The 27,727-nt window shown below is 40.1% G+C and overlaps 2 protein-coding genes across 10 annotated transcripts in view; both read right to left on the bottom strand.

Annotated features, from left to right (window-relative positions):
- LOC140952400 (uncharacterized) overlaps positions 1–27,727 on the bottom strand; it is a 39,223-nt gene that overhangs the window by 7,466 nt on the left and 4,030 nt on the right. For 2 of the 8 annotated variants that reach the window (XM_073401826.1, XM_073401828.1), the window contains exon 1: positions 819–1,041. In XM_073401826.1, coding sequence (XP_073257927.1) covers positions 819–927 — 109 coding nt within the window. In that variant the 5' untranslated portion in view covers positions 928–1,041. Of the gene's footprint in view, positions 1–818; positions 1,042–17,708; positions 18,170–19,833; positions 19,987–21,350; positions 21,490–22,152; positions 22,260–27,727 lie in introns of those variants that run through there. The other 6 variants (XM_073401822.1, XM_073401825.1, XM_073401823.1 and 3 more) reach the window with 6 other exon arrangements.
- LOC140952388 (GATOR1 complex protein DEPDC5-like) lies at positions 1,491–16,699 on the bottom strand. 2 transcript variants are annotated; one of them, XM_073401808.1, is made up of 9 exons: positions 16,221–16,699; positions 14,239–14,447; positions 13,277–13,415; positions 11,900–12,002; positions 10,990–11,247; positions 9,197–9,369; positions 7,457–7,625; positions 5,716–5,776; positions 1,491–4,605 (listed from the first exon to the last, which is right to left on the bottom strand). In XM_073401808.1, the coding sequence occupies exons 3-9, from the start codon at positions 13,400–13,402 to the stop codon at positions 4,065–4,067; spliced, it is 1,431 nt and encodes a 476-aa protein (XP_073257909.1). In that variant the 5' UTR covers positions 13,403–13,415; positions 14,239–14,447; positions 16,221–16,699; the 3' UTR covers positions 1,491–4,064. The 2 variants fall into 2 exon arrangements, with proteins under 2 accessions (XP_073257909.1, XP_073257910.1); XM_073401809.1 differs by lacking the exon at positions 16,221–16,699 and having other exon boundaries at positions 14,239–14,523.

Raw genomic sequence — 27,727 nt, 5'->3', positions numbered from 1 at the left:
AGAAGGTTTTATCGGCAAAACAAGTCGCTTTCCACCGTTGTTCAACTGTCGCCTCCCTGTCGAACTGATGAGAACTGATAGGATCACGTGCATTCGGAAGCTTGATAATATAGTATGAAGCGATGCATCATGGGATATATGAAATTTCCCCCTTTGTATTGACCCACAACATGGCCGCCTTGTCACGTGGTTGCAAACCTAGAAGATGCGATCGGGATAGGAAAAATCTCGATTTTGACATCTGTTCTGAAACTTTCCAAGGAATTCTTATGATACTTATACAAGAAACACCTAACAGAGAATACTTAGCTATGACAGTCGACTTAGTGAACATTTTAGATAAAAATTGTCGTCTCAGAACACTAGAAATGTCATTTCGCGGCATCAAGATTTCAAAGGTTTGTGGACATCCATCGATCTAAAGAGGGCCTTATGACTCAACCATCGCTAACTGGTCCTTATTACAAGTTGAAATTTTCAAACCGCGGAAGGGTCTTTTCGTCTTGTGATGAAAACTTCCACATGCTGCAACCTTCTTACTTGACCAACTGTTGGGCCAGTTGAAGTCAACCAGTGGACATTTCCACTGTCAGATCGTCATGATGGACGTTTCGATTCCAAGACCTTGGAACGTTCGATTTCAAGAAACTTTTTTTGTTACAGGCTACAGTGCTGCCGTAATAACATTACCGAATGCGCTACTGAATGAAAATCAAGCACCTTTCGTCATTGCAAGCTTTCGATTTGAAAAATGAACGCAACCTTTGTATAGTAAGCTTAGAGATCCAGCTTAGATATTCAGAGTTAATTTCTCTTACCATCTGAAACTTCACCGATTTGTTCAAAGTGTGTTCTTAAACCATCGTCGTCTGTGTTAAAGCTCAAAGAACCAACATAGAGCCTCCTCTTATCTTCGTCGTCTCCCATTTCTCTTAAAATTTTACCTCTCGAGGAAACAGTTTACAGAACAGAAACTACCTCGTGCTCCAACAAAGTTGCGTGCTCCTCTGCTACTGCGTGTATTGAACACTAACCTGATAAACCGGATAAACCGGTTTCTTGCTTCGTACCCAGTTCCTGCACGGGATCAGTGAAGAGATCAGAAAAGCCCAGTTCCCACAATTGCAGATTTACTTTTTCCGAAAAAGAGTTTGATAGTTTTAATAAATATAAATCGTCCAAATCAAGTATCTGTGCTACAGTGTAGCACCGATGTTGTACGAGATTACACCTCACGTTCATCGGAGCATGGTGGTGGAACTCCAGGAGCCCATCACCCTCCGGCCTGGTACGTCAGTTGTCAGTTAAATTTCAGACGATTTGTCTGGTTGCCAGTTAAAATTTTGGCCACTTGTCACAGCGACCGTATTTCCTCGAATGATAGCCGGCGGCGATTATTTCTTTTTTCGCACAAAAAGGGGGCGATTATTCAAGGGAGGCGCTTATTTCAAATATTGCCCACTGGAAGTCAAATAAACTGAAGTGTTCCAAATTTAGTTCCTTCATTAATTTTCCGAGCTTGAATTGTCACTGATCAGACGATGGCGAGAGCCAATTATTCGAGAGAGGCGATTCTTTTAAGTATTTCCCTCAAAGGGGGCGATTATTTGAGGAGGCGAGGGACGGCTATCATTCGACGAAATACGGTAACCCCATCCAGAGCCTCTATAGTAAACAATAAAAACACTAAGTTCGTAAAATAAACAATAGAAAGTAAAAAGCCTTATTGTTTCTATCTAAAATTATACTTTAAATAAAACTGCCAATACTTTCACTGTTGCTTACTTTGAGAAGAATCTCGTTCCATTCTTTGAACAAAAAATATGAAGAACGTAGTTGGGCTTTACTACAATGAGATCTGTCAATTCTCAAATCACTAGCATGGCGCTTTGGTAAATGTGGACTAAAAACCCAGTACTATTATGATAATTGTGATCCAAAAGGCCATTTGAGGGATTTAAACTCGGGGTAGCTAATGGAACGTTCGGTGATCTGACCCAATCGAACTCCAATCGTTCGATTGACTTCGATTGGGTTCGGTAATCGAACTCTCCGAAAAGTTCCAGTTCGATTACCGAAAAAATCGAACAACAATCCGACCGATTGGGTTCGATTGATTTATGGTTCGGTTTCGTTCGATTATCTACCCCGGGTTAAAAATATGGACAAGTCGATGTATGCGCCGTCGAACCCGAAGATTCACTGAAGATTAACCCACCCAAGATTGATAAGCGCCTGAGTAAATGAGGAGTGTGTAGGACGATTGAGAACAATCTTAGCCGCTTTATTGTGAAGTACCTTGAGGGAATCCATTATCAGTTCCACCAATATCATAGCTGATTTGACGTATGTTTAACTCCTTTGCTTAGTTTTTTTTGCTTCTTTTAAATTTTAAATTTCATTCGTCACTTAGAAACGAGAAGGACTGATGATTGGCCGAGTTAACTTTCGCAGACTTCTGGTACTGTTACTTGGCGCGTTCCCAATGTAGCGATCCCAGAAACAATTGCGGGATGCATTTGGCTCCAGTTTCTTCCTGGTTTCTAAAGTGGCGAGTGGCGCAATAGGATCTAATGATAACCGCACATGTAACTACACCTTAACCCCTGCATGTTATCAGCCAAGATTGAAAACAAGCAGCTCATAGGACAATCTTTATCGAATCAGCTGTAAAGATGCGCCAATCAACTTTATCAACTCATTCGACAGAACAAAATCTTTGTGTTCTCCTCCCCAAAAGACGCAAATCAACTGTTTCTTTAGAAACGAAAACCTTTATAGATTTGTGGAGATGCGAGCGCCTTATGTGTGCTGACGTATTAGTTTTGACAGTTTTTCTTTCTCTTTTTTTCGTTAAACCAACATTCATTTGTTTTAATAAGCGTATGTTTCCACTCTTGGAAACAAATCCTTGGAAGTGTAAGCCGACCAGCTATTTCTAGCCCGCGTAGCAAGCGTTTGCACGCGAGTTCGTTAAGAAAGTTAGGACAAGTGCAAAAAAGAGGAATGAAGAGGGAGGGGGAGGGTAGAGAAGGAAAATCTTTTCCCCTGGTCCTCCCCCTTCAATCTTCTATTTCTTTTATTCTCGCTCCAAATTTCGTGCAATAACTCGATTGGAAACGATTGCTACGTAGGCTAAAATACTTCAGAATTGCTCTAAGCCTCTCCTTATCGGATTAAGCGAGGCAGAGTACACCCTACGCCCCCTCCCGATTTTCTTTGAGGGGAAGGGGCGGCTGTACACATACGAAAATTATATTGGGTTCAAATTTTGCCATTAGATTTTTTGGCGCCAACATCACCAGCGCTGGGGTTGAGAATATCAAACGCGCTAACATCAGTAATGTAAAAATTCCGAAGCGGCGCTCCCGTGGCATTGGAGCACCATGGGTAATAAAATTTGGTTACCGTATCTGTGCAAACAAGATATTTTGGTAGTGACAAAGTTAGCAGATGTGAAACGTCACACTTACTAGCTGATAGGTGTTCAAGGCATATTCAATCTGTGTCTAACTTGATAATGGACATCCATCTTATGGTCAATTGACAGCTGTCAAAAAGGTATCCGCTGACTAGTGTCACGTGACTTATCGCAGGCTCAAGTGAATAACTTATCGAGGTTCAAGTGTTCAGTTACAGTATCGGTTTTAATTGATCGCAGGCTCAGGTCCCTTTTTTTTCAGGAGGAATTCACTTTTCTTGCCAACGCAAAAGTTGAACTGCTTGAAAAAGACATTTCTTAAAAAATCCCAGAGGAGCTTCACTGTGGGCCTTAGCAAATCTATATATTACCTCTACGCTCATCTTGAACCCAGTTCTCACTCTGTCTTACGCTGAAAACCTTGGCCGAGAGAGATCTGGGTACAAGAGTGACCTCTACCTTTCATTTTCTTTACAGTATTATTATAAAGTACCTCGTACTTTTTGTTTGTACCTATTCACGAAAGTTTCATTAATATAATTTATCTACATAGAAATCTAACTTTTAACAATAAGAGTGTTCCTTTTTCTTTTTTAGCTCATAGGTCAAATAGTTTTGAAGTATACTTTGAAATAATTTTAAATCACTTCTCTTTTTCTGACTGTGAAGCAAGAAGTTTATCAGATGAATCTGTGGAGCTCCCCAAATTTGTCGAATCGCTTTCTTCCACCCTGTTCATTTCACAACCTCCTTCATCCTTTTCTTTTAAGGAAATCTTATCTTCTTCTTCTACGCCTTTTTGAAGCAGTTTTCTTGCAGTTGCCGTGCACGACTCCCAGAATTTCGTCAAAACACCATTTTTGTCAGCGCAGAAATCTTCCACTTCACTTCTCAGTTTACTTTCACTTCCTTTATCACCAGTAGCCGCTGACCGCCAGCGTCTTGTCAACATATGATTTGGCATCCAATAGAAACCCCAATACCTGCCACTGTGTTGGCCCATTATTGACCCATGTTGGTCATTCATAAAAGGATCATCATCATCTTCCCAGGTAGAGATACGTACAAAAGCTACGCCTCTCGTGTGCATGTAGTCATGTGCGCGGCACTGCACGGGCGTCATTTGCACCATCGGCGAGCTCACGTGCATCGAACCATACGGTGAGTCCCGGATGAAACCAAACCTTGAAACAAAGCAACAAAGTGCTGTTGTCATGGTGAAAAATGACGTGTAATTTTAGGCTTGCCTGAACAAAGACGTTGCTTTATTTTTCTTTTCGATAATCGGCGAGCGCGCTCGGTGGACCTTTAAGAGAAAATAGCGGGTCTGTGAACAGGCTATTTTGGGCAAGAGGGCACGTTATTAGATTGAAAGTGTCGGAAATGGCAAGAAGGTAGTGGTAAAGTTTGAAAGCCAAATCTGATTGGCTGAACGTTAAAACTTGCGTCACATTATGGTACGAAATGTTGCCCAAGGTTAACAAGGTTGTGCAGTTAAGGTGGCTCGATACAATTCTCAGGGTCAACACCTCCCAAATTTGAGTACCTCGCCATAAACAAAGATTTGGAAAAATTTACTGAAAAACTGTATCGAGCCACCTTACGGTTGTGCGCAGTATTGCTGAAATAGAAGAAGATTACTGCTGACATATTGAGCCAATGTTACGTGCGACAAATGATAAACGCCGTAATATTTTCAGTCTCAACTTCGCAATTCAATGTGGATTAGGATGTATAAATCACTTTGCTTTAAGCACCATAATTTAATTTTTCTTTTTATGAAAGGCTACTCTACAAGTAAGCTTGTCCCAACAAACAATGTGACCCATGTAGTCTCCTTCGCAGTCGTTTTTAGGCTCGTCATGCAACGCTTGTGGGGAGGAGCGTTGCGTGACGAGCCTAAAAGCAGCTGCAAAGGAGACTATGACCCATTCGCCACTTTAAAAGAAAGAAGGAAACTGGGCCGAGTTAACTTTCGCAAAGGCTTCTGGTCTTGATACCAGGGACAAGGGGAAAACTGGCCAATAGCTGACCGGCTTGTCCCCAGTAACGATCCCAGAAACACTTGCGGGACACATTTCGGCTTCAGATCCCTTCCCGTTTCTAAATTGACGAACTCGTTTTTAATTCAGCCCTTTTCGTTTGGTTTTCAGTTGAAAAATAGAAACTCAAGCATTTTTTCTTGAGTTGAGAAGATCCAAAGTTTAAAACATCAATAGCGAAGCAAACATTCAAGACTAATTAACTTAACGTCAATTGTCCCGTAAGGACGTTAGCAAGCAGTACATACGTACCTTTGAAGTATGGCTTCCAAAAATAGAAACATTCTTAGATTTCGCGTGGATGGTTCAAATTCTGAAATACAAAAATCGTAACAATTTTTGGTTGCAAAAAACATGAACAAAACAGATCAACTAAAGATCATTCAGATTCAATGGAGCGTAACTATCGGTGATTATACCACCAACAAATCTAACATACTGTAAATCCTCTATTAAGCCCTCCCCCCCCCCTCCTCAAATAAGCCCCCTCCCTCTAATAAGCTCCCTCTTTTCAGGGGAAGAAAGTTAATAAGCCCCCCCCCCCCCTCCTCTACATTAAGCCTCTCCTCCCCTAATTATTCTTCACTTATAAATGGTAGACTGTGTTTATCCATCACGACTGTAAAACTTCGTGTGGACAGATCCGGGATAGTTTATTTACCAACTAGACGTTCGGATTTGATTCTGATCCTCAGCTGCATGGCCTCCAACCGTCTTGTACGTGAGCTTTTCCACTTTGTATTCTAGTTCTTCATGGAAAACTGATGCCATCATTTTTTCCTACATTAAATAAGCCCCCACCCTCTCAAATAAGCCTCTCGTCTCTACTAAGCCCCCCTCAAATAGACTTGAAATAAATAAGACCCCCGAGGCGGGGTTAATAGAGGATTTACGGTAGTATAGTAAATAACGGTATTTCTAACAGTGTAGCCAGGCTAGAGGACTGGGTAAGGAGACTATGATGACAATGGATTTTTTTAAAAATCTGATAGTTACCCGTTATGAATTGGAATCATTTTAAATCAGAAAACCAAAGTTCTTTATCATTATCGTAAATTATTACAAATTTACGTCGAGCGGTTCGCACTTGCCAGAGACGATAGTACTGCTGCTGATCTCAGCAAGTGCGGTACATGTTTATCTCTTAAACATGAGAATGAATAAAATGATCAACAGAGGGAAAATTCTTTGATGGACATTTCGAATTTGGACATCAGGCCTTTCTTTTGTTTTTGCGATTTTCTTGTTGTTGTTTTCTTATTCACAAAGCAGTTTTGGGCTATCGAATCTGGAGGTTTCATGTTTGATTACGATTGCTTGGGACAACTTACACGAATCCTAATTATACACCAACAAATTAATGTCAGGTTTGAAGTAAACTAGCCACCAGTTCGTGATCAGTGGTTCATGTTTCGACAACCTGTGCGGTAGTCTTCTTGAGAGTTTTTCCTGACTTTGTCTCTGAAGATGACTACCACACAGGTTTAAAACAGAAGTCAATGTTAGCAACAGTCCTATTTAGGAATACACTCATATTGCACTTAGATATGACATGACTCCTAGATTCAAAAACCTCGACATTACGATCCTCTATAAAACGAAGTGTTCGGCATAACGAAAGATATTATTCGCCTTAGAAATAGTAAAATATATGTAATATAATTTTGCAAATCGCTTTCTTCCTTTAATTTTATTTTGTCTTCGAGTGTCCTCAATAGGCTTCACGGGATACGGCATTTACCTTATTTGAAGGCCGGGATTCGGGATTTTTAAAGCATTATGGGGGCGGGATTCGGGATTTTGAAGCAATATGGAGGCGGGATTCGGGATTTTAAGGCAATATAAGGGTGGTATTCGAGATTTTTCAAGCAATATGGGGGCGGGATTCGGGATTGAAAGTATACACGGGATGTGGGATGACGAAAATAACCCTCGGGATTGAGGATTGAGGGAAAATTGAGGTCGGGATGACGGGATTGTTCTTCTTTCTTACCTTTGAACAGACTACATGCGTCCGCTGCTCCCTCGGGTAAGTTTAACGAAATGAACAAAGGCAAACGAAAAGGGTCGACATTCCTACCAGCTGGATCAGGGAATGGACTTACTGGAACGGGGACTATGTGAAAGCCACACGAAGGTGCCTTAAGAGTCCATGATCGAACCTGAGGAGAGCAAAGTGGATACGATCACTCATTATCATCATCATCATCATCATCATCATCATCATCATCATCATCATCATCATCATTACCACCGTCAACATCATCATCACAATCACTTTTATAGAGCGTATTCACTCACTTGGCCAGCGTCAATGCTAATTTTTACGAACAAAAGAAAGTTTTTACAAAAGAAAAGAGTTCAATTCCCACAGGGTTGTCTTGCTACACCAGAATGGCCGCCGTTTCATTGTTTTGGAACGCCAATATGGCCGCCGTGACGTCATGTGAATACGCTCTATAGCCTACAAATTAGCCTGTATATCAAGCGCTTCTATGTTTATGCTAAATTTTGGCGGTAAACAAGGTATATTAGTATATACACACTCAGTGATCTTGGTGATTTAAGCAATCTGATTGGTTCGCTATCTCGGGCTATTCAACAATATTCACCTCCTAGCGAGTGGATAATGTTTGAGCGCGGATTTTTTCCCATTTTCTTAGAGAAAGATCTTTTAAAAGTCGACAAAATCCTAGGGTTGACTTTTTTTCAGGCAAGAAAAGACTTCGAAGGATTCAAAACGGCGTTTTTCCATTTACTGTTGTTGAATTTTGTGGTCGATGGATTGTTTACAACTCCCGTTTATTCGCCTAGAACAGGCCGTTTCGTGAACTCAGCGTTTCCTAACAAGAAAAATTTGCCCAAAAACGAAGTTTCTCTATGACAAACAAATCTGAAAGCAAATGTTTGCAGAAATTCTACGTTTCAAGTAAACACGAGAAAGAATGCGACGTGAAGACGACGTCTTACCTCGAGGAACCGAATCGCCATTTTTGTCAGCACTTCATGCGAAGAACGACACAACAAACCTTTTCGGCTATAAACTTGGCGAGTCAACAGAAAACATCAAAGCTCTTCTTTTCCTCTCAGGTAAGGAAACAATTCAAACTTTTAGCGGTTCCATTTAAGTCATTACGCTCTTGTTTGCGAAGTGATAAGCTTGTGAATTGCCATGTTTGAAAATTCTACAAAGATCTATTTTTAAACTGTCGCGTGTCTAGCTGACCTGAGCTGTCAATCAAATCGTACTTTTGAATGGTTTCCTCTCTGATTTTATTGAGATCACTTCGTGTGTATATACTAAAACAATTATTCTTTTCAATCTCGGTGAATAGTGGCTTTAGGAATATTTACCTCGCCACTTCGTGGCTCGGTAAATATTTTGCCACTATTCACCTCGATTTCAAAGAATAATTGTTAATTATGGAGAGAATAAAAGTGACGAACGATTATCTTCAAATTGCACAAACAAAGGTACAGTATAGTGTATGAAAAGTGATTGAAAAAATAAATTTTTTATAACCATGGACTATGTGGCTTACAGGCATATCGCTTATGAAATAAAGTGAACTACCATGGGTTGCCGCTTCGCCTTTATATGAGCCTCTCTCCCTGACTCCCTGATAATTTTCCCCCTCCAATTAACTTCCCACATAAAAAAGGCCGGAAAAATAAGCTCCGGAGGACGCTTGTTAGAGCGATTACTGTAAAACTTTGATGTTTTTCATCCTACCATGTTATTTACTATACTCCCAGTCGCTCTTATCCAGTGTAGCTCGATCTCAAACGCATGATAGGTGCAGAAATTACCATGGTAACGTACGATGCAGGTTTCAGGGCGTTGGCTCTTGTGATAAGGATCAGCATCCAGGGTAACAAACTTGTAAGCTGGGCCACAGCCGCAGTCTATGGAGTATGCAATAGGATAATACTCGACAAATCAATAATAATAATAATAATAATAATAATAATAATAATAATAATAATAATAATAGGACTGTTCAGTTGTTGACGGTGACTGACATTTCAACAAACTGTGCGGTAGTTATCTTCTGAAACAAAGGAGAGGGCTACACTCACCCGGACAATCATACTCCACTTACTTATTTCTCCAATTAGAGTACCTCTATGATTCATAAATGTCTCTAATAAGGATACCTAATTAACACGAATACCTCGCTTATATTATATAGACATTTCTCCAATTAAGACACCTCTATTATTCATACATGGACCCCTCTACTGCAGACACAGTATTATACGCGACCACCTCTTGTTAGCAAACCACCACCTTTCCAATACACCCAATGTTTCCCAGTCTAATCTCTATACATGTAGTTAGAATCTCTCGTAAGCGACCACGACCTCTCTTTTTTCGTGCCTCTCCCGTCTCGCGCCGTCAGTCGCACGCGTGGTCATTTGCGCGTAAGCTAACTTTCTGGGGCTGACAGTTTAATGATTTTCTATTGGTTTTACGCTCTTGTAAGCGACTTTTTGATATACTGTTTAATTTTTATGTTCGCTGTGTGTACTATTCTACCTAAAATATACGAAGAACTTAAATAACAAAACGGAACAGCACATATCATTATTTTAGAAATTGCATGCAATAAATTATCTTCCATAGAGTAAATGTGTTCCGGCCGGACATCGTCTCGGAAGAGACCTCAAGAGGTTCTTTTCTCGTAAACTACGACCTCCCGTAAGCGACCACTAAGTCTTTGCATTTTGGGTGGTAGCTTACAAGAGGTTCGACTGTACTCTCTAAAACTGATACACAGTTCACTGTTCCGCGGACATCTCTCCCATACACAAATAATCGCGAAGAGGTAGCAATCTGAGTAGACTGCAGATTGTGTGGTTCAAGAACGCGGGAGCGGTAAAAAAAAAAAGAAACGTCCTGAAGCGAGGGTGAGAAAAAAATGTGAGACTTGGGGGAGACGCCTTACGGGCGGGTTGTAACTCCTCCAAAATCAGATTGTCATCTTTACTCAAAATACATCATAGGAGTCTTATAACTTAGAGTAGTAAATGAGAGAAGAAAGAAAACAGAAGAAAACAGTAGGTAGTATGTAGGAGTTGAACCCGCGTCATTTGATGTATTATCCATATCCGTATCCACTACACCATCAAGGGCTAACTGCCGGTCAACTTAAAGGTACCTTACATGGCATTGATCATAACATTAGTGAAAGCTAACCGCTAAAGAGTGCTTAACCCTAATCACTGTACTTCAGTGCTTAACCCTGTATTCAACTCCTTTTCTTGCATAACTGTCTCTTACTCTGATTTCTTCACTTTTCTCAAAAATGTGCCCAATAAATTCGCATAAATGGTTGTCACAAACGTTACGGGCGTGTGAGGTTTTGTGGGAAATCCCACGAACGCGCCCGGAAACACCGATTTTGAGGAAAATAACTGACTGTTTTGCAGTCTACAACTTGAGATGACACTAAAGAACGCTTTTAAAGTAAATTAGTTTTTAACAATGTCTAGGAAAGATCTCAGAAAGTACAGAATACAAACCGCTCTCTGAATGCTGGCGTCCTGGACTCCGCCTGGATGATCTTGTTCGGCTGCGCTTCCGGTTTGGAGAACCCACTGGAAATGACTCAATCACCTCATCGGGCGTAAAGAATTCGGGAAAATCATCTCCAGTTGTGGAAGGCCAGATTGCCACCTCGAACCATTCACTTTGAAATTCTCGTAAGAGATCTAATTCGAAGCGCTCCACGTCGATTGAAGACCGGTGGGATACAGGTAACTTGGAAGTGTCCGGTATGTCTAACAATAAAAAACAAAGACTCGGTTGAGAAAAAAGGAAGTCCGACACTTTACCCCAGGGGGCGGAACAACAGAGTCAAAATGAAGGGGATGATCGAAGGGGAACAAACTGACTCATCAGGCCGAACTACGCAACCAGCATACACGCGCGATTCAAAACAAATTTTCGATTGTTTTTAATACCCCCTTAAACTCACCACTCAAATCAAGGCCTGTGCTGCCTGGATCCCTTATGAAATCAGTGCTTCCTTGTTAAAAATCCCTTGCAGTTTCCCGTCCCCTCACAAAAATTGTGGGTGTAGGAGTTAACTCTGTATATGGTGTGGTGGAGAGGAGTTAGGCATGTGTAGTTTCATTTGATTTCAAACGCGTGCGTAAAAAAGCGTCACAAATAAAAGTTTGCCCTAAGATTTTTATCAATGAACGTAGGTTTCATTGACTTTTTCTTTGACACATGTCCTGTCCAACCGCAGATCAACCGTTAGGGTAAAAGGTCAGGGTTCGAACTCCTATTTGAGAGCTCAAACTTTTCAGAAGTTTTGGAAGCTCTTCATGACTTCAGAGCATTGTTTGATATTCTTGCGAGGAGAATAGTAAGCATGTGTTTAAGAATACTGTGGTATTCCTGTGGTCAACATCTAACTTGACTTACCATCTTTTTTCTCCGCCCAAGAAGACTTTGGTGCAAAACAAAAGAGAAATTTTTGCTTTACACTTTCTGAGGCGTGTTGAATGATGCCACCTTCTACTATTTTCTAGAAAGGGAAGTAAAAAAAGAAGCAATTTTCGAAATTTTAATGAAGTAACAGTAGAGATAATAGTTCTCTATATAACTCTCGTGTATACTAAAATATGATTCTGAAATTTTCTCACTTGGTATTTATTCTACGGGACCCGGTTGTTCAAACGTTGTACAGCGCTATCCACCGGATAAATCACTATCCAGCGGATAAGTATTGGGGGAACCAATTGCATTATCCAGTGGATAGCTATTTATCCTAAGACCTTTGTCCATGGTTAGGTAGAATCTTTTTCACTCGAGGTCGAGAATTATCATAGTTTTTATAGTGAAAGGAGCAGTGTCAAGAAATTTATAAATTTAGACTGTGATAGCTTCCACCAAAAAGAGTAAAACATCAAAACAACCACTCAGAACATTCAATGAAGGTATAAATAACACAAACAAACTACAAAGACGGCACGGGTTGACAAACTTGAAGACGATTGAAACGGATTGCAATTGTAGTTTTCGTTTTTCGCACGCTCTTTTTTTCACTGCTTACCCGCTTTCTTCTCTAGTCTGCACTAACCGAGAGCCTGGCACAGGTTATAGTAGTTTTCGAAAACTAGTTTGCCTAAGAGTTTTTCAAAGATCATTTTTGTTGTCGCGTTCGTCAGAACGCATCCTAATCTGGTGTTCCTGTGGCACTAAGGCAGAAATTTTCGAGCTATAACGGGCGACTGCAAATAAGTCTCCCCTATTAATATTATCAGGGACACCTCGGCTGGGAAACAGGTTGGACTACTTTTGACTCGATTTCGTTTCCGTAATTTTTCCGTAAGTGACGATTGCGTATCCGTAATCAATGATTACCTCTATTACGTCTACCTCTACCTCCAAATATGAATATGATATGGAGAAGGCATTGTTCGATTGGCCAATCGTGTTACAGTATGACGTCAAAGCAAAGTATAGGTAGATTTCTCAAAAGTTCTCGGGCAGGAAGTTTTCTCACCCGAGCGTTCGCTTAACCAATCAAAATCCACGCGCGTTTGTATTCGTTGAATAAACCAATCAAATCGCTCTATTTCCGTTCGTTTGTTGTTTCCGTTTTGTTCGCGCGTTTTCATTTCAAGGTCACACGAAAATCGCTGAAACAAAATGAACCAGACAGTCGTGACACAGCCCCTTCAATTCTGCAGCCAAATGACTTGAAGCAAAACAATCGGACAGTTACACCTTGAAAAGAGTACATATTACTGTAAAAGTTTCAGCTTCCTCTGTCAGTAACACAAGGAGGGAATTTACCTCCATAACTTCGTTAAATTCCTGGTCTCCGCAAATGTGTTGGTCCAGGTAATTCCAATTATAACTGTCCATTTCCTCGTGAATGAATACTGCCTCGTTTGGTTCAAATACTTTCCTTTCCGGCATGCGAAGAGGGTAACTAAAGACGAACGAAATAATGCTTGTGTTAATAATCAAGCACGCAAGTATAGTACATTGAAAGACTCTAGGGACGAGAGAAAAAGGGACATAATTCGGTAAGATGCGGTGTTCTGGCTGCTCTCTAGACACCTCACTAGGGACCTTGAGATCCGACGACGGCGACAGCAACTAGAACGTCAAAAAAGCAATAGGTTTTTGGCCTGTTTACATAGACGTGGGGGATCCAGATAGGTGGGGTAAAAAAAAACTAACCCGCGTTTACATGCATCTTACAACTCCGCCACACAGGGGTTCACTTTCTCAAGGTTATTGAATGGTCGCTAAGCACGTAAACAACAGGAAAAATGACGTGCTTTGGCGGTTAAAGCTCTTATACTCTCACTTGATAGTCTTGCTGTGGCTTTCTATTGTCACTTTAAATGATGACGCAAAGCCTCCGAACGGCTAGGCGGGTCACCCAACCTTGAAACATTTACATGGCAAAAATTGACCGAGACTAAGAGAGTTATCCGGTCTGGCGGACAAAAGAAAATCTTGCAGAACGATATCACTTAATAAAACTGACGCCCGTGACTTAACATAAGATAGCTAAGAATAAACAAAGTCCACTTTTGTAATCGTTATCGTCAATTCAACACCTGTGCAGTCATGCGCTCTGTCGATCATACAGTTCCTCTGTTATGTTCTTTGCTTAAGAGGTGGCGTCAATTTGATCAATTACGGTAATTAAGATCACTGCAACACAACGTAACGCCTCTGTAAAAGATTTGACAAGCTACATGATTGGCAGGTATCTGAATACTGGTCTTCCTGTGCCTTACCAGTAGTTTTTGGGATCCGAGGTCTGTTGATGACGTGGCCTGCACTTGGTCACCGTTACTTCCGGTGACGTCAGACAAAGTTTGTGTGAGTTGCGACCAATACTTAGGAAAAACTCTTTATTTTTTGACTCGGCTGGAATAGCAGCTATAGGCTGGTGACGATCTAAAGACAGTGCTTTGGACTTTTCCGGTGGAACTAACTGAAATCCCTAATGAGAAACCAATAGCTGTCAAATACCGTAAATCCTGTATTACGCCCCCCTCTCAAATAAGCCTCCCCCCTTCCAGGGGACGAAAGATAAATAAGCCCCCCTCCCCTCCCCAAATTAAACTTGACTAATAAATGATAGACTGTATTAACCAATCACGACTGTAAAACTTCGTGTGGACTGATCCGGGATGGTTAATTCACCAACTGGAAGTTCGGATTTGTTTCTGATCCTCAGCTGCATGGCCTCCAACCGTCTTGTACGTGAGCTTTTCCACTTCGTATTCTAGTTCTTTATGGAGAACTAGTACCATCATCTTTGCTACCCTAAATAAGGTCCCCCTCTCGAATGGGTTTGAAATAAATAACCCCAGGGTGAATTTACGGTATCAACTAACACAAGTAGAGTTTATATTATTATTCCTTCACAATATTTCACTTTTTCTGATTATTTAGACCACCCCCTGGCTAATTCTTCATAGCCAACTGGCTCCTCGATGCCAGTACAATCGAACTTCCATGTGCGACCACCTCCCTTGTGCAACCACCTATCCAAAACACCAAAATGTTTTCCAGTCGAAGCCTTACAGTTGGAACCTCCTGTAAACGACCACCTCTTGTGAACGACTGCGACCAATTTAGGGGGCTGACGGTTTAAAAATTTTATACTGTTTTTAACCTCTTGTAAGAGACCTCTTCACGCATTTTACTTAGAGTATACGAATATTTTTTAACAACAACATGCAACTTCATTTATCATAACTTCGAAATTGCATGCGACAAATTATTTTATCTACCATCAACTAGATATGTCGGCTTAGGAGGGTGACCCCCTTTCCAGGGACAACTTTTCTCCATGTAAACGGCGTCTCATCTCCAGTACACTAATTCACATTTTTATAGTGACAAAGGCTGCGAGCTATTTACATGGTTGCAACACGCTTCATAAGAATGGCCAGTTAAAACTCAAGGACGGAGGAGCTGAGGTAGCATCCGACGCAGACATTCTTTAGGCTCCTCACGCAATCCTACAGTGGGGCAGAAACGCGTAACGCACCCCCAAGAACGTCTGCGTGGGAACCTCGAAGCAAGGCTGCTGGTGGGCGCCCCCACCCAACCCTGCTTTTACTAGAACGGCACTTTAACTCTAGCAAACAAAGGAAACACAGTTTACAATGGGAGTGAAAGGATGATCTCCTCCTCACAAACTTTGAAAAATGTTGTACCTTCCCTGGAAAATCCAGGTGAGGGTACTTTTATATAGGGAAGCTCCGCTCCAAAGTTCAACCCCATACCCTTTCATATACCATTTGGCAGAAAAGGTACCCCTGTCGTATACCTTTCATTGACAAATGGTACCCCTTTCACATACCCAGTTTACGACTTTCCATCCCTTTTAAACTGCTCCAAACGCACTGTCTTCAAAATCTGAATAAATCACAAAAACAGAACCTTTTCTCGACTTTTTCACAGCCATTAAATGCATCTCTTCGCCCTGTTGGGCCTTTACCGACCAAAATGACAGATTTCCTCACCGTTTCATATACTTCAACAAGTAAAATGCATACCCTTTTATATACCTGAAGCCTGAAAAAGGTACTCCTTTCGGGCGAAGCCTCCCAGTATGAGCCACCAAAGGGAGTACCCCCCACGGGTGTTTTACCCCCCCCCCCCCCCCGCCCCGTGGCACTTACAGAAAAACTATACCCATACGTTAAACCAATCTTGCAACTTACAATCATCCATGCTGATTAGGTCAGACACCAAAACTTACCACAATTTACAGAAGAATACGCCATGGCCTCCGTGCGACACGGTAAATGATCTTCACAGAATGGCTCAGGCTTTAAGAAAGGCTTCAAAAACCTAGGGCAGCGGACAGATGAATTCCAAAATCAGGAGCTTCATCTTTTAACATCAACTGAATGCTTCAGTTTGACCTATACTTACCAATGTTTTTCAGATCGTTTATAGACAAAGAGCTTTAAAAAAGGGGTCTGTTGCAACAGCAAGTCTGTAAATTTGACAGATCTAATTTCTTTCTATTCTTTTAACCTTCTTATTTAACCTTTGACCCAAGTGGTATGACTAAACTTTGACTTAATCAAAATTGCTTTCCGCCCGTAAGTTGGCATTTCGATATGGCAAACTCTGCAAACTAACGATAATTTACAGTAAGAATAAAAATTGGAAAGTTTTGTGTCCACCGAAGCAAAAGAAAAGGACTTAGATATAGCCTCCTACGCAGACGTTCTTAGGGGTTCGTCACGCGCACCCCTAACAACGTCTGCGTGAGAGACTAACTAAGGTAGGAAGGCTATTTGTTACAAGCCTTGCAATGCTCCATGTTAAGCCAAAGTGCAAAACACCAAGTGGGTGGCGAGTTTTCAAATTTAAGACCAAGTGCGAAGTATTCTTAACATACACAACATATACTTAGTCACCCTAGAGTGTTTCAGTGTGGATGAAAATACTTATCACGTGACTTTTTGAAGCGCAAACCCCAGCCCGAGGCCAGTCCAAACCCTAACTGTTGAACTAACTCACTTGGAGGTCAAAGCACCAATACTTATTTTGTAATACCAAAAAAGCCCCTTGGTTAGAGTCTAGCTGGGCCTTACATTTTCTGGGAGTGTCAAATATTTAGGTCACGTCATGCAAATCGTTCCCATAAATCACAGCATTTGAGTTACCTTTGCAGTGATCAATTTTCATAAACAACTCATTTGATAGAAGCAATGTCATTACGCCTGCAAAGCCTTCATGACAGGGGCAAAAATGCTCTTTGTCTCAATTAATGATGTAAATGGGAGATTTTGATCTCACTTAGGGCGTTCAGGACAGAATAATATCTTTACCCAAACTGGTACCATTTAGGCTTTGCCATAAAAACAAAATTAAGAAGATACAAGGTAAACCAAAAAATGAATTAATAGTGAGGAAGAAAGCAACCACTGGCAACTTCTCTATAGAAATAAACCCCTTTATAACTTATTTAGCTGTCCATTTTAGAATATCTCATAGGGGTCAAATAATGTTTAAGCCATGCACAGATTAGTATCTGTTCAGATTTGAATTCCATTTTTAGGAAGAGCACCGCTGCCCATCTTTTTATGTGAAAATCACCCTCCTGCCAAGAAAAGTTAATTTGCGCCTCTCCTTCAGTGGGAATGGGATATAAAACAACTTTGTGAAATACACTACATACTGAAAAAAAAAAGAAAAAATAATAATCATCACAATCTTTCCCCTTGAAATGACCTGCTGTTGCTAAAACTTAGTAGTTTTATTACTTCCAATGGACACAGCAAAACGTTTTCTTTTAATGAGTACAGCAGTCTACTTTGACTGCAATGATAAAGCAATCAAGGAATAAACATTTCAAGTTTAGAGCTACATGTATACTGGTGGACAACAACAACAATGAAAATAATATTTAAAAAAGGCTGGACTTTGTATGTCAAGCCGTTTCCGCATAAAACATGGATCAGTCGAACACGTCACAAGTTGAGGATTTCAGAGCACACCGATCAAGGTAACAGGAAGTCTACTTCAGAGCACTGAACGTCATAAACAGAGGAAATTCATTCATCGTGTTTCAGGTCAGCCTGGCACTGAATATTTTTTTCTTGTAACAAACATCTCAGCTCGTCAATATATAAGTACATTGTAACAGGAACATGGTGGTATCATGGTGTTGTACAGAACATTACCAGTCACGGCCTTTTGTAAGAATGACAAACAGAATACTATCGTTAAGAGACGGTGCAAGAATAATCACAGTACATCATCAACCCTTAATTAAACAACACAATTGTACAGAGATGCTGTGACAAACTCTGACAATTTTAAAACTTAGGATTTACCAGTACCTTTTTTGCCTCTCTCCCCACCTCATCAACTTATCTCAACTTCAACCCCCAGACTCCTACCCACCGGCACCCAGGTAACTCTCCACTCTTGTAGCTTGCATTTTAACCCTTTGTATTAAACACTAGGATCAAAATTTAGATTCTCATTTGTTGGCCCTATTTGGTCACTATAGAAGTAGAGTGGCAAGGTTGGTAAAGTATCAAGCAAATTCATCTTGTGTGATCAAGTCCTTCATCCGTTAAAATATAAAGCACTTATACTGTATGATTATCAGGAGGAGAAATTAGATGCTGATCACACTTAGGGCTTAAGGCTTAATCACATGCTACTGTCATGGTTTAAGGCTTAATCACATGCTACTGTCATGGACTTAAATCAAACAGCCCCCTTGTACATAGTGTAAAATGACCATTCCAAAAGTGTGGAAGATGAGTGCAGCCAAGCATGGGAGATTTTCTAAGAAGGTGTAAAAGTCGCTGTTTTTGATTGCATTTTGTTGAAAATAGTATTGTCATTTGAACATTAATTTTTGTATTTACATGTAGCTAAAATGAAAAGGGAGCACCATATTGAAACCTGCTTTGACAAGTCTTCAAGGCCATGAAAAAAGAGCACAAGATGCTTGGCAAGATGCATAAAACAAAACAAAATCTGATCTCTTTTTGGTGCTAAGTTGCAATTTCCTTTTAAAAAAATAATCTGTAACCCAAAGTATCTTACTTCCCCACTCAACTAAAAAAGTCCTCTCCCCAACGGCAGCATACACATGGAAGAAAAAAACCACAAGCCTGGGCTATGGAATAAACTTGTTTTGAGCAAGTTTCTTAATAAACAAGGTCAAACTTTAGCCCAACTTTCTTGTTCAAGTCCACCATTTTCCTGCTTTGTTTAATATTTTTATAGCAAGGGTAGGCCAATTTCTATTAACATGAACTTCCTTTGGAAATCTTAACAAAGATCTTGAACTGCAAAATAAATTATGTAGTTTTACAGAAATAATAATAAAAAATAGCTTTGGGTGTATAAAAAGCTCTTCAGGCGTTTTGATGAAAAACAAACCTTGTAGTTAGTTTTTTAATAACTACCTAGGTATTTACAGAGACCAAGTGTAAATCACGTATTGATGAGAAGGGATCCATACTGATAATTTTCAAGTGGCCTTATATTTTAGTGATACTGCCCCTGGTCTTAAAGACAATAAACAAAATATAACAGGAAACTTATTAATCAACACTTCTTATTTATTGGGACAAGCAAAGCAGGACAAGGGCAAATGACTCAGAGATCCTCACATCCAAGGACTCAGTGAACCTTGAGCTCAAATCAATGACACTGAGACCCAGAAAAACACAAAATTTGATATAAGTAGTATTCTGCTGTCACAGGTCTGTTTTACAGTCTTTATAAGCATAGAAATGTAATTTTCAGTGACTGTAAATTGTTGGGGGGGATTAAAATGTCGCAACAGCAGACAGATTTTTACCACAACATCGAAAATCAGTCACACTTCCTACCTTAATAATGTTCATTACCTTGGCCACCATAGCCACCGCCTCCTCCATAATTGTGGCCTCCACCATAGCTGCTGCCTCCTCCATAGCTCCCTCCTCCTCCTCCGTAGCCACCATAGCTATTATAGCCACCGCCGCCACCACCACCATAAGAAGCTGCAAAGTAAAAGTCCAGCTGTTTGAACACTAAGAAAGTCACTCAGTTATGACCTTCTATGGGAAAATATAAAAAAGCACTTAATTTGAAATAGAGTGTAAATGTATTTAGCACGAGAGTACTATTATTGAGGACGCTATCACCAGGGCTGAAACTTAACTCCAGTGCTTGGTGGCCAGCCGGGCCAGTTTCCTTGAATTCTTAGTCGTCCAGGTCAACATTAAGTGGCCCTGGATTTCCAGTATATTTAAAGGAAAGAGGAATGTGCCTTTAACGGATTTTGAGCTATGGTCTCCCTAGCATTTCGTCCAACTCTTTTGAAATGTTTGTGATCTTTTGTTTTTTTGTAATTTCTGTTCGATTCCTGCCCATCTTCCTTATGCCGTGTTTTTCTTTGTTGGAGGCGGCTCACAATCAGAGAGAAATCCCCACATTTTTCCAGTCTTTTCCAGTTGATTTAGTATTCCAAAGCTGTTCACACATGGGAGCCAAGGAAGCGGCAGCAACAAAAGTAGACAGCAAAGTACTATGGGTAATTCTTGAGTCATGTGAGAAAAATCAAAATGGCGTCTCATGGATCGCTTTAGAATTGTTTAGGGTTTAATCCTTTTCCATTTAAAACTATAAATATAGTTCATAGGACTCAGAGAAATTAGATTCAGATCAACCTGTCATTTTATTTTTATTTAAGTTCATACTTGCAATCATAATATAAGCTTACATTGGGATGAATTCGAATTTATATTTTTTTATTGCAGCTGCCCATCAGGCGATTCAACAACAATTTTTCATCGCCCAGCTACATTTTAAGTCGCCACTGGCCACCTGGCAACTGCTAAGTTTCAGCCCTGTATCCCTACATCTGATAGAGATAGGACTGCCATTTTACAAGATCATCAGAGCATGCAAAGGTCAAAGCCATTCACAGTGTGAGGACAGTACCTTAATTTACCAGTTATTTTGAGACCCTGAGTAGTGGACTGGTCTTTCTCACACTGGCAAATGGTAACACCTTTATTTCCTCATTCTTTTCTTTTAACCAGTAAATTGTAACCGACAAAACTATGTAAGCAGCTGGCGACATTGCCGGTTTCCAGCACTTTTTGAGAACCCTGAAACACTCCAAGAAGTGCAGCGGTCAGTGGTCAGTAAGAAAGATGTGCTTCAGTTTTCTTGCTTACCTGTAATTTACTTTTAAATAATGCTGTTGTCAGCTCGCTGCCTGCCTCCGCTAGCCCCCATGGTTATTCCAGGCAGCCAATACTCTAATTTTTACTTATAATATTAATTCTCATTATTGTAATTTATTTTTGAGCAAGAGTTAGTACAAATAAGGATTGTTGTTGTTGTTGTTGTTGCATACCTCCAGCATATCTTCCACCTCCGTAGCCGCCTCCACCACGTCCACCTCTGTACCCACCCCTACTTCCTCCTCCTCCTCTTCCTCCACCACTTCCACGGGCCTTAGCTCTTGACACCTTAATGCTTCGCCCATCCAGGTCCTAGGAGGAAAATTGAATAACAATTCCATTTATAACTACACTGTGCATTCAGTAAACAATACATAGGTTGCTATCCAGAGAAAACAAATGACATCACTGGTTTTCCCATGAAGTGATGTCTGAGGAATTTCAATGCAAAAATTCCATACCAATGACGTGTCTCTACCCAGTAAGTGAGATAGTTCAGTCTGTGAAAGCTTCCATAATTGTGATAAGGGTACGCTTAAAGATATCACCCATTTTGCAGTCAGTCACTTTTCAAGTTCTAAGGTATCAGGGTTGGCACACAGAAAAAGTGTCCCTTTCCCCTGAGTAGAGCTGTCCCTTCAAAAGAGGTAATAAATACAAAGATTATGTGGGCATTTTTCCAGGAGCAAATTTTGTCCCCTGAATGGAGGTGTCCCTTGAATAGAGGTGTGCCAAATGAGAGGTTCCACTGTACTTTATTCGTTTCTTTATAATAACCAAGTTAATAAATTAAACAACGTGATAGCTTGAATTCTGAGTAAGTAGTAAACTGAAACAGGGTCTCAAAATCTACTGAGCACATTTGTTTTGATTTCTACTCTCTTGGAGATCAGTCTGGAAAATCTGCACATGGATATTGGAATTTAGCAAGTTTATTAAGGAATTTGTTGCCATCATTGTAGAAAGAAGTTTTACCCCGCCATCCAAATCCTCAATTGCCTTTTGGGCATCCTTTTCTTCATAGAATGTCACAAAGCCAAAGCCTCTTGATCGACCAGTGTCTCTGTCATTTACAACTCTGGCTGCAAGGAACAACATTAGAAAATACACAAAATCAATATAAAATTCCATTATCTGGCTGGCTTCACAAGAGAGGAAGATGAAGAGGTCCAATGATCTAAATCCTTAATGATCGACACTGAACTAATGATTTTATGCATATTATATACCATATTTCCTCAAATAGTAGCTGTCCCTCGATTAATTGCCCCCTTTCAACTGAAATTTTAACCCTTTAAGTCCCAACAGTGACCAACAGCAATTTTCTCCTAACAATATCCATACATTGTCAAGAGATAAGGTTGTGAGAATATAAAAAAATGATCACGAAAGAGAAAATGCCTTGATGTTTTATTAAATCTAATTCTTAAAGAAAATGTATGGAGATCAGTTTGGAGAATTTGTATGTGGATACTGGGGCTTAAAGGGTTAAAATAATCTCCTCCCTCGAATAATCACCTCCCCCCAGCCCGCTCGCCATCTTTTCTTCCTTTTATCCCCTCCCTGTCAAGATAAAGTGCAATGTGATCTAGCAAAACTGATCAGTGACGATTCAAGCTATGAAAATTAATCAAGGACCTAGATTTGGAACACATTAAAAAGCCCATGTTCAGTTTATTTGATGTGATTTTTTTTATTTAATGGGAAAAGAAAACAACATATTTAAGGCATGACTTCCAGTGAGCAATATTTGAAATAATCACCCCCTTTTTGTGTGAAAAAACAAAATAATCATGCCCGGCTATTATTTGAGGAAATATGTACTTGAACAGTAGGATGAGGAAATAATTGTAGAAGAGATCATCCCAGTTAAATACACAACTTATGAGGTTACATCATTTCGTTATTTTTTTTCAGGGTGTTTTCACAACTGCATAAGTTGCATATTTAACTTTGACGATCGTCTCTTCATTTATGGATCAACATAACAGGCTGTCTAAACATCCCGATCTCATCAGGATTCTCCCAGTTTGGGGTTAGGTTGGTTGTTGGTGGTCAAGAACAAAAGCATTTCTCTCCTCTGGGAACTAAACTCTATTTTTTTGTAAATTATTCGAGAAAAAATGCTATTGTATTGACCAAAGGGGGGAATTTCATATATCCCATGATGCTTCGCGGCTAATTTTCTGTCTTCTCTTCGCGGTGGAAAGAACGTTCGAGGGTTTCGAGGGAGATTTTCAACAACCTGAATTTCAAGATGCAGCTCATCCAAGGTAAGTTTCAATGAGTCCTGTCAATCTTTGGTACCTGATTGATAATGTAAAATGTTTCCGAAGTCATTTCACGCATTATTGCTCTCGTTTACGACCCTGTTAAGCCACGCTGTTTTAACTCGCAAGTGAATATTTATTTAGATGACTTTCAATTAACGAAAACTGTCTTTATTCTAGGGAGGTTTTGCCCCAATAAATTTATTATTTAAATCGGTGGACAAGGGGTGCTTGATACTAGTTCCACGCTCCGACCTCTTTCGACCTCGAGATTTTTATGGGTTTGATCCTTTTGAAATATCGCATTTTCTACCCTTTCTCCGCTAAGATGCAAGGCGAAGGTTCCAATTTCGTTATGCTGAGTCCTACGAAGATGGGACATTTTTTCTTGAATTCGCTCTTTTTTCGCTGATCAAAACTCAAGTATTATCTCTTGAGGGTATGACGAGTGTTTAAATTCACTGGTTTATAGTATTAAAGCTTTTTTGTCTCATTATTTTAGGTAAAATTGGTTTCTCGTGGTGGCTTCCGGTCGCAACCGCGCGAGGCGAACTTGAAATATACAGGCCAGCAAATGTCATGGAATAGCACGCCGTAAGACCTCAACCAGCGTATAAAACCTTTGAAGACATTTCAGGGTTCGAAATAATACCTGTCTACCTGTCGATTTCAGGTAATTTTAGGAAGTGACAGGTAAAAAATATTGATGCCTGTCGCTGGCGACAGGCAAGAAAAACCTCAATAATTCATAATTTATCAATTTGAATAATATTTCCATCCATTCTCCACCAGCATGCGTGCTCACTCCTTCAGTTCATCGGAGTTCTCGCACGGGACTCGCACGGTATATGCGGTAGTTACCAGACTCTACTCAATAAAAACGAGATGATGCAATCTTTGTAGTGCGCATGACGAGATAACAAATGCCATATGACTTGCTTTGCTTCTTCGTCAATCGAAACACTATAATCAGATAATGATATGGATCGCTTTCTGCTAAAGCGAAAAAGTGCTAACGAAGCGGAAGTGGAAGAAGTTCATGTAGAAGAGAATTTGGCAGCACCGACAAAAACCACAGTTCAATTTTGTTATCGCTAAAAAAAGGAAAATAAATGTTTAAATTATTGTTCAGCTTGGATGTTGGTGGAGACAGGTAAAAAAATATTCTACCTGTCACCAGACACAGGTAAAGAGTCTGGGAACATTTCGACCCCATCCTCGGAGACCCAGGGGCAGTTAGTCGGGTCGATAAAATGTTCGTGGTGAAAGTTTACTGTAAGATCGAGACGAGCCCCTGGGCACTTACTCTTACCGAACCAGTTCCAGAAGCGTTTGAATTGCCTGCTTCTGATTGGCCAGAAAAAAATTTTTCTGGCCAATCAGCGAAGAGAAGCTGCCGGGTGACTCTCGTGTTTTCTTACACGACGTAGTTTTCCTCATCGATTTGCCATAGTTGCGTAGCGCGTTCAACGGGGAAAGTTTCTCGACGAAAGTTTCAGAACAAAATGTTAACAACCCGCAAAATTGCAACCTTTAGCACGACTACAAGAAACAAACACTCTCCGATGAATTTTTAGGGCGGATCTTTCCAAGGCATCGTAAATTTTTATTGCTGATACGATACGCGATGCATGACTTTCACTTTCCCTACGACGCCAAGCTTACATTTGAGATGTCCATGTTCGTTGCACGACTTCTGAAACTTTCTACAGCGTGAAAATTTCCGTTGCAGGGGCCACGAACTACGTCGATTGATCGTGGGAATTGCTGGCTTGCTGCAGTGCACGCACCTTCTTGCTTTCGCACTAAACTCCCTTACCTTACGTATTTTAAATACAGCCGTTGTGTTTAGTTCGAAATCGTAGTCCGGTTATGTGCTGAATCCTGACTTGTTAAGTGAGGTCGATTTTTGCAGGCTGTGTGGGTTTATTTTTAAGGATAAGTGAAGAAAAAAAAAATAAAGGTGAGTTTGCGAAAATGTTTGAAAGTGGTTGGTGTGAAAGTTTTGGAGGGCGATAAACGCGCAGTGCCGGCCCGGGGGGGGCACTTTAGGAATTTCTGGGTGGGGATGTGCCGCTGGGAGCCTGGAACCCTTAACCTTTACCAGAGCTAGTTCAGCTGAATTTTGCTACCCTATACTAGAGTAAACTCCCCAAATCCCCCTATCCTAGAGTAGCTGTGTACCTAGTCTAGATAAAATCTTCAACCAACTGATCAGTTTCCTGAAAAATGATACCCTATTCTAGAGCCAAACGCTCTGGTTTATATACCCTATCCTAGAGTAAACTGCTTGAAAACCATACCCTTCACAGCGGCACATACCTATATAGCCCATATATGGCAGTACCCCCCCCCCCCCCCCCCCCCCCCCCCGGGAGTGCCGGTGACAAGTGTAGGGACAGAGTTGAGAAATCGTGGAAGGTTGGGATGTCTATATACATATTTTTGTAGTCACTAAAACTTTATAAGAAGTGAACGCTCTTAAGGAAATTCCAGGGAGAAGAGACCAAGGAATAGGGACACTTTCCAAAGATCCAACTTCAGCTCTTGATTTCAAGGACCTGGGTCTCTGGCTTACTAAACCGCATATGATAACCTGGGTTAATCTTCACTGTGATTAGAATTATGGCTAATATAGTAGAAATGAATTCTTATTATAAGATATCTTTTAACAAATGCATGTATAAAAGTAATTTCACATAATATGTGATTTTTTGCCAAACTATTCATCTATGATTGACTTGATGTTTCCCCTTACTGGCCCCCTCAAACACATCCACAGTGCCATTGTTTTAACTCCCTTGGAATTGATGGTACAAGATTGGACTTATTTTGAAAAAATAATGCTGCAATATTAACAATTTTCCTTTGGTGCATTTGTTTGATATTTCATAACTTCCCTATCATAATTCTCCTCATCTGACAATAATATTCTTCATTGATAATTATTTTTAAATCTTTAAACACCCTCTTCAGAAAGGTAAAAATCTTCATGGCATGGTCACCATCCCACACAGTGTCTCTAAAATACTTTCCACAGAACATAATTTATTACAATTATCAATTACTGTTTCCTGTACAAGACAATCAGAGAATACAAATTCTAGAATACAAGCAGTGAAGATTTGATTCTTGAACTTCCTGTCACAGATCATCTTGATTTTCTTTAAGCAGACTAACAGTCTTTGGCTCTGATGTCGCCACATAAGTGGCTTGGAATGATCTGCTGTTTTCATTACTGTCATCTAAAAAGGAAGGAGTTTTTTCTCTTCTGCAGGTTGTACACTTAATAAAATCTAAAAGAAGAAGGACTTTTAGAATTATCGAAAACAGTAAGAGACAATTTCAGCACAGTTCCTTTTTTTCCAGAGAGTGTTGGAAAACAGTTTTTGTATGTTATGTGTAGGTATACCATATTTACTTGTGTATAATGTCACCTGAATATAATGCACTCCTCATTTTTCTAGACAGTATTGAAATAATATACTCAAGTATACTGTTGGCCACCTAGTAAAACAAATCCTTTGGGACAGAAAGAATCACCAACAAATACCCCAGCATAAATGTTTATTAACAAATTAAAATAAAATAAAATACTACATCTCCCTAGTATATACATAACTCAATCAGTATAATAAGTAGACATGTGAACTCCAATAAAAAAGTTTAAAAAAAAAACCTCAACAGCTTAAGAATAAAATTCATGTAATGGCATCTGTAGTTCTGTATTATGGGGTGTTTTTCCATTTATAACATGTAAAAGTTAAATTGCACTATTGTCTTAAGCAGTCACAAGGCTTACTTCATCAGCTTTCAATTGTCAATAAATGGTGACAAAAAAACATGATAATTCTTCTGAAGTGTCTGTCAGCTTTTAGACATAAGATTACTGAGCATCCTTGAATAAAAGCCAGATCTACTGTTAAGTATAATGAGGGTCCTGATGGGGGGATATCAATCCCATTGAAACTGTTTAACCCTCAATTCCTATTTTTTACATTTTTTCCCATTCTCAGTGATAGAATCCCCCTGCCAGTGACTTAAATCCCATTTTCCCAGAGCAACAACATCCCATTTTACCCCTTCAGAACTCTCCACAATCGAAACATGAATTCAGTGTAGCACCCTTCCTAGCAAACAAATCAGCATACTTACCAATGAACAACTGTATGTACTTGCAACGGGATTTTTCTGGTAAAACTCCTTAAAGAACATTGCCCTGAATTTATTGTCCCCCAGTTAATGATTCCGCGCTTCCGTACAACAAAGAAAACGCTTCC

This window comes from Porites lutea, chromosome 11 (assembly GCF_958299795.1).
Source record: "Porites lutea chromosome 11, jaPorLute2.1, whole genome shotgun sequence".
Classification (NCBI taxonomy): domain Eukaryota; kingdom Metazoa; phylum Cnidaria; class Anthozoa; order Scleractinia; family Poritidae; genus Porites; species Porites lutea.
This window is presented reverse-complemented; position numbering and strand designations above follow the sequence as displayed.

Excerpts from the sequence above, each read along its gene's own strand:
- LOC140952388 (XM_073401808.1), bottom strand. The coding sequence starts at position 13,402 with ATGCCGGAAAGGAAAGTATTTGAACCAAACGAGGCAGTATTCATTCAC. Across the intron at positions 11,248-11,899 it reads TTGGGCGGAGAAAAAAGATG|ACATACCGGACACTTCCAAG; the intron begins GTAAGTCAAGTT and ends TTTTATTGTTAG. Across the intron at positions 5,777-7,456 it reads CGCATGTAGTCTGTTCAAAG|AATTTGAACCATCCACGCGA; the intron begins GTAAGAAAGAAG and ends TTTGTATTTCAG.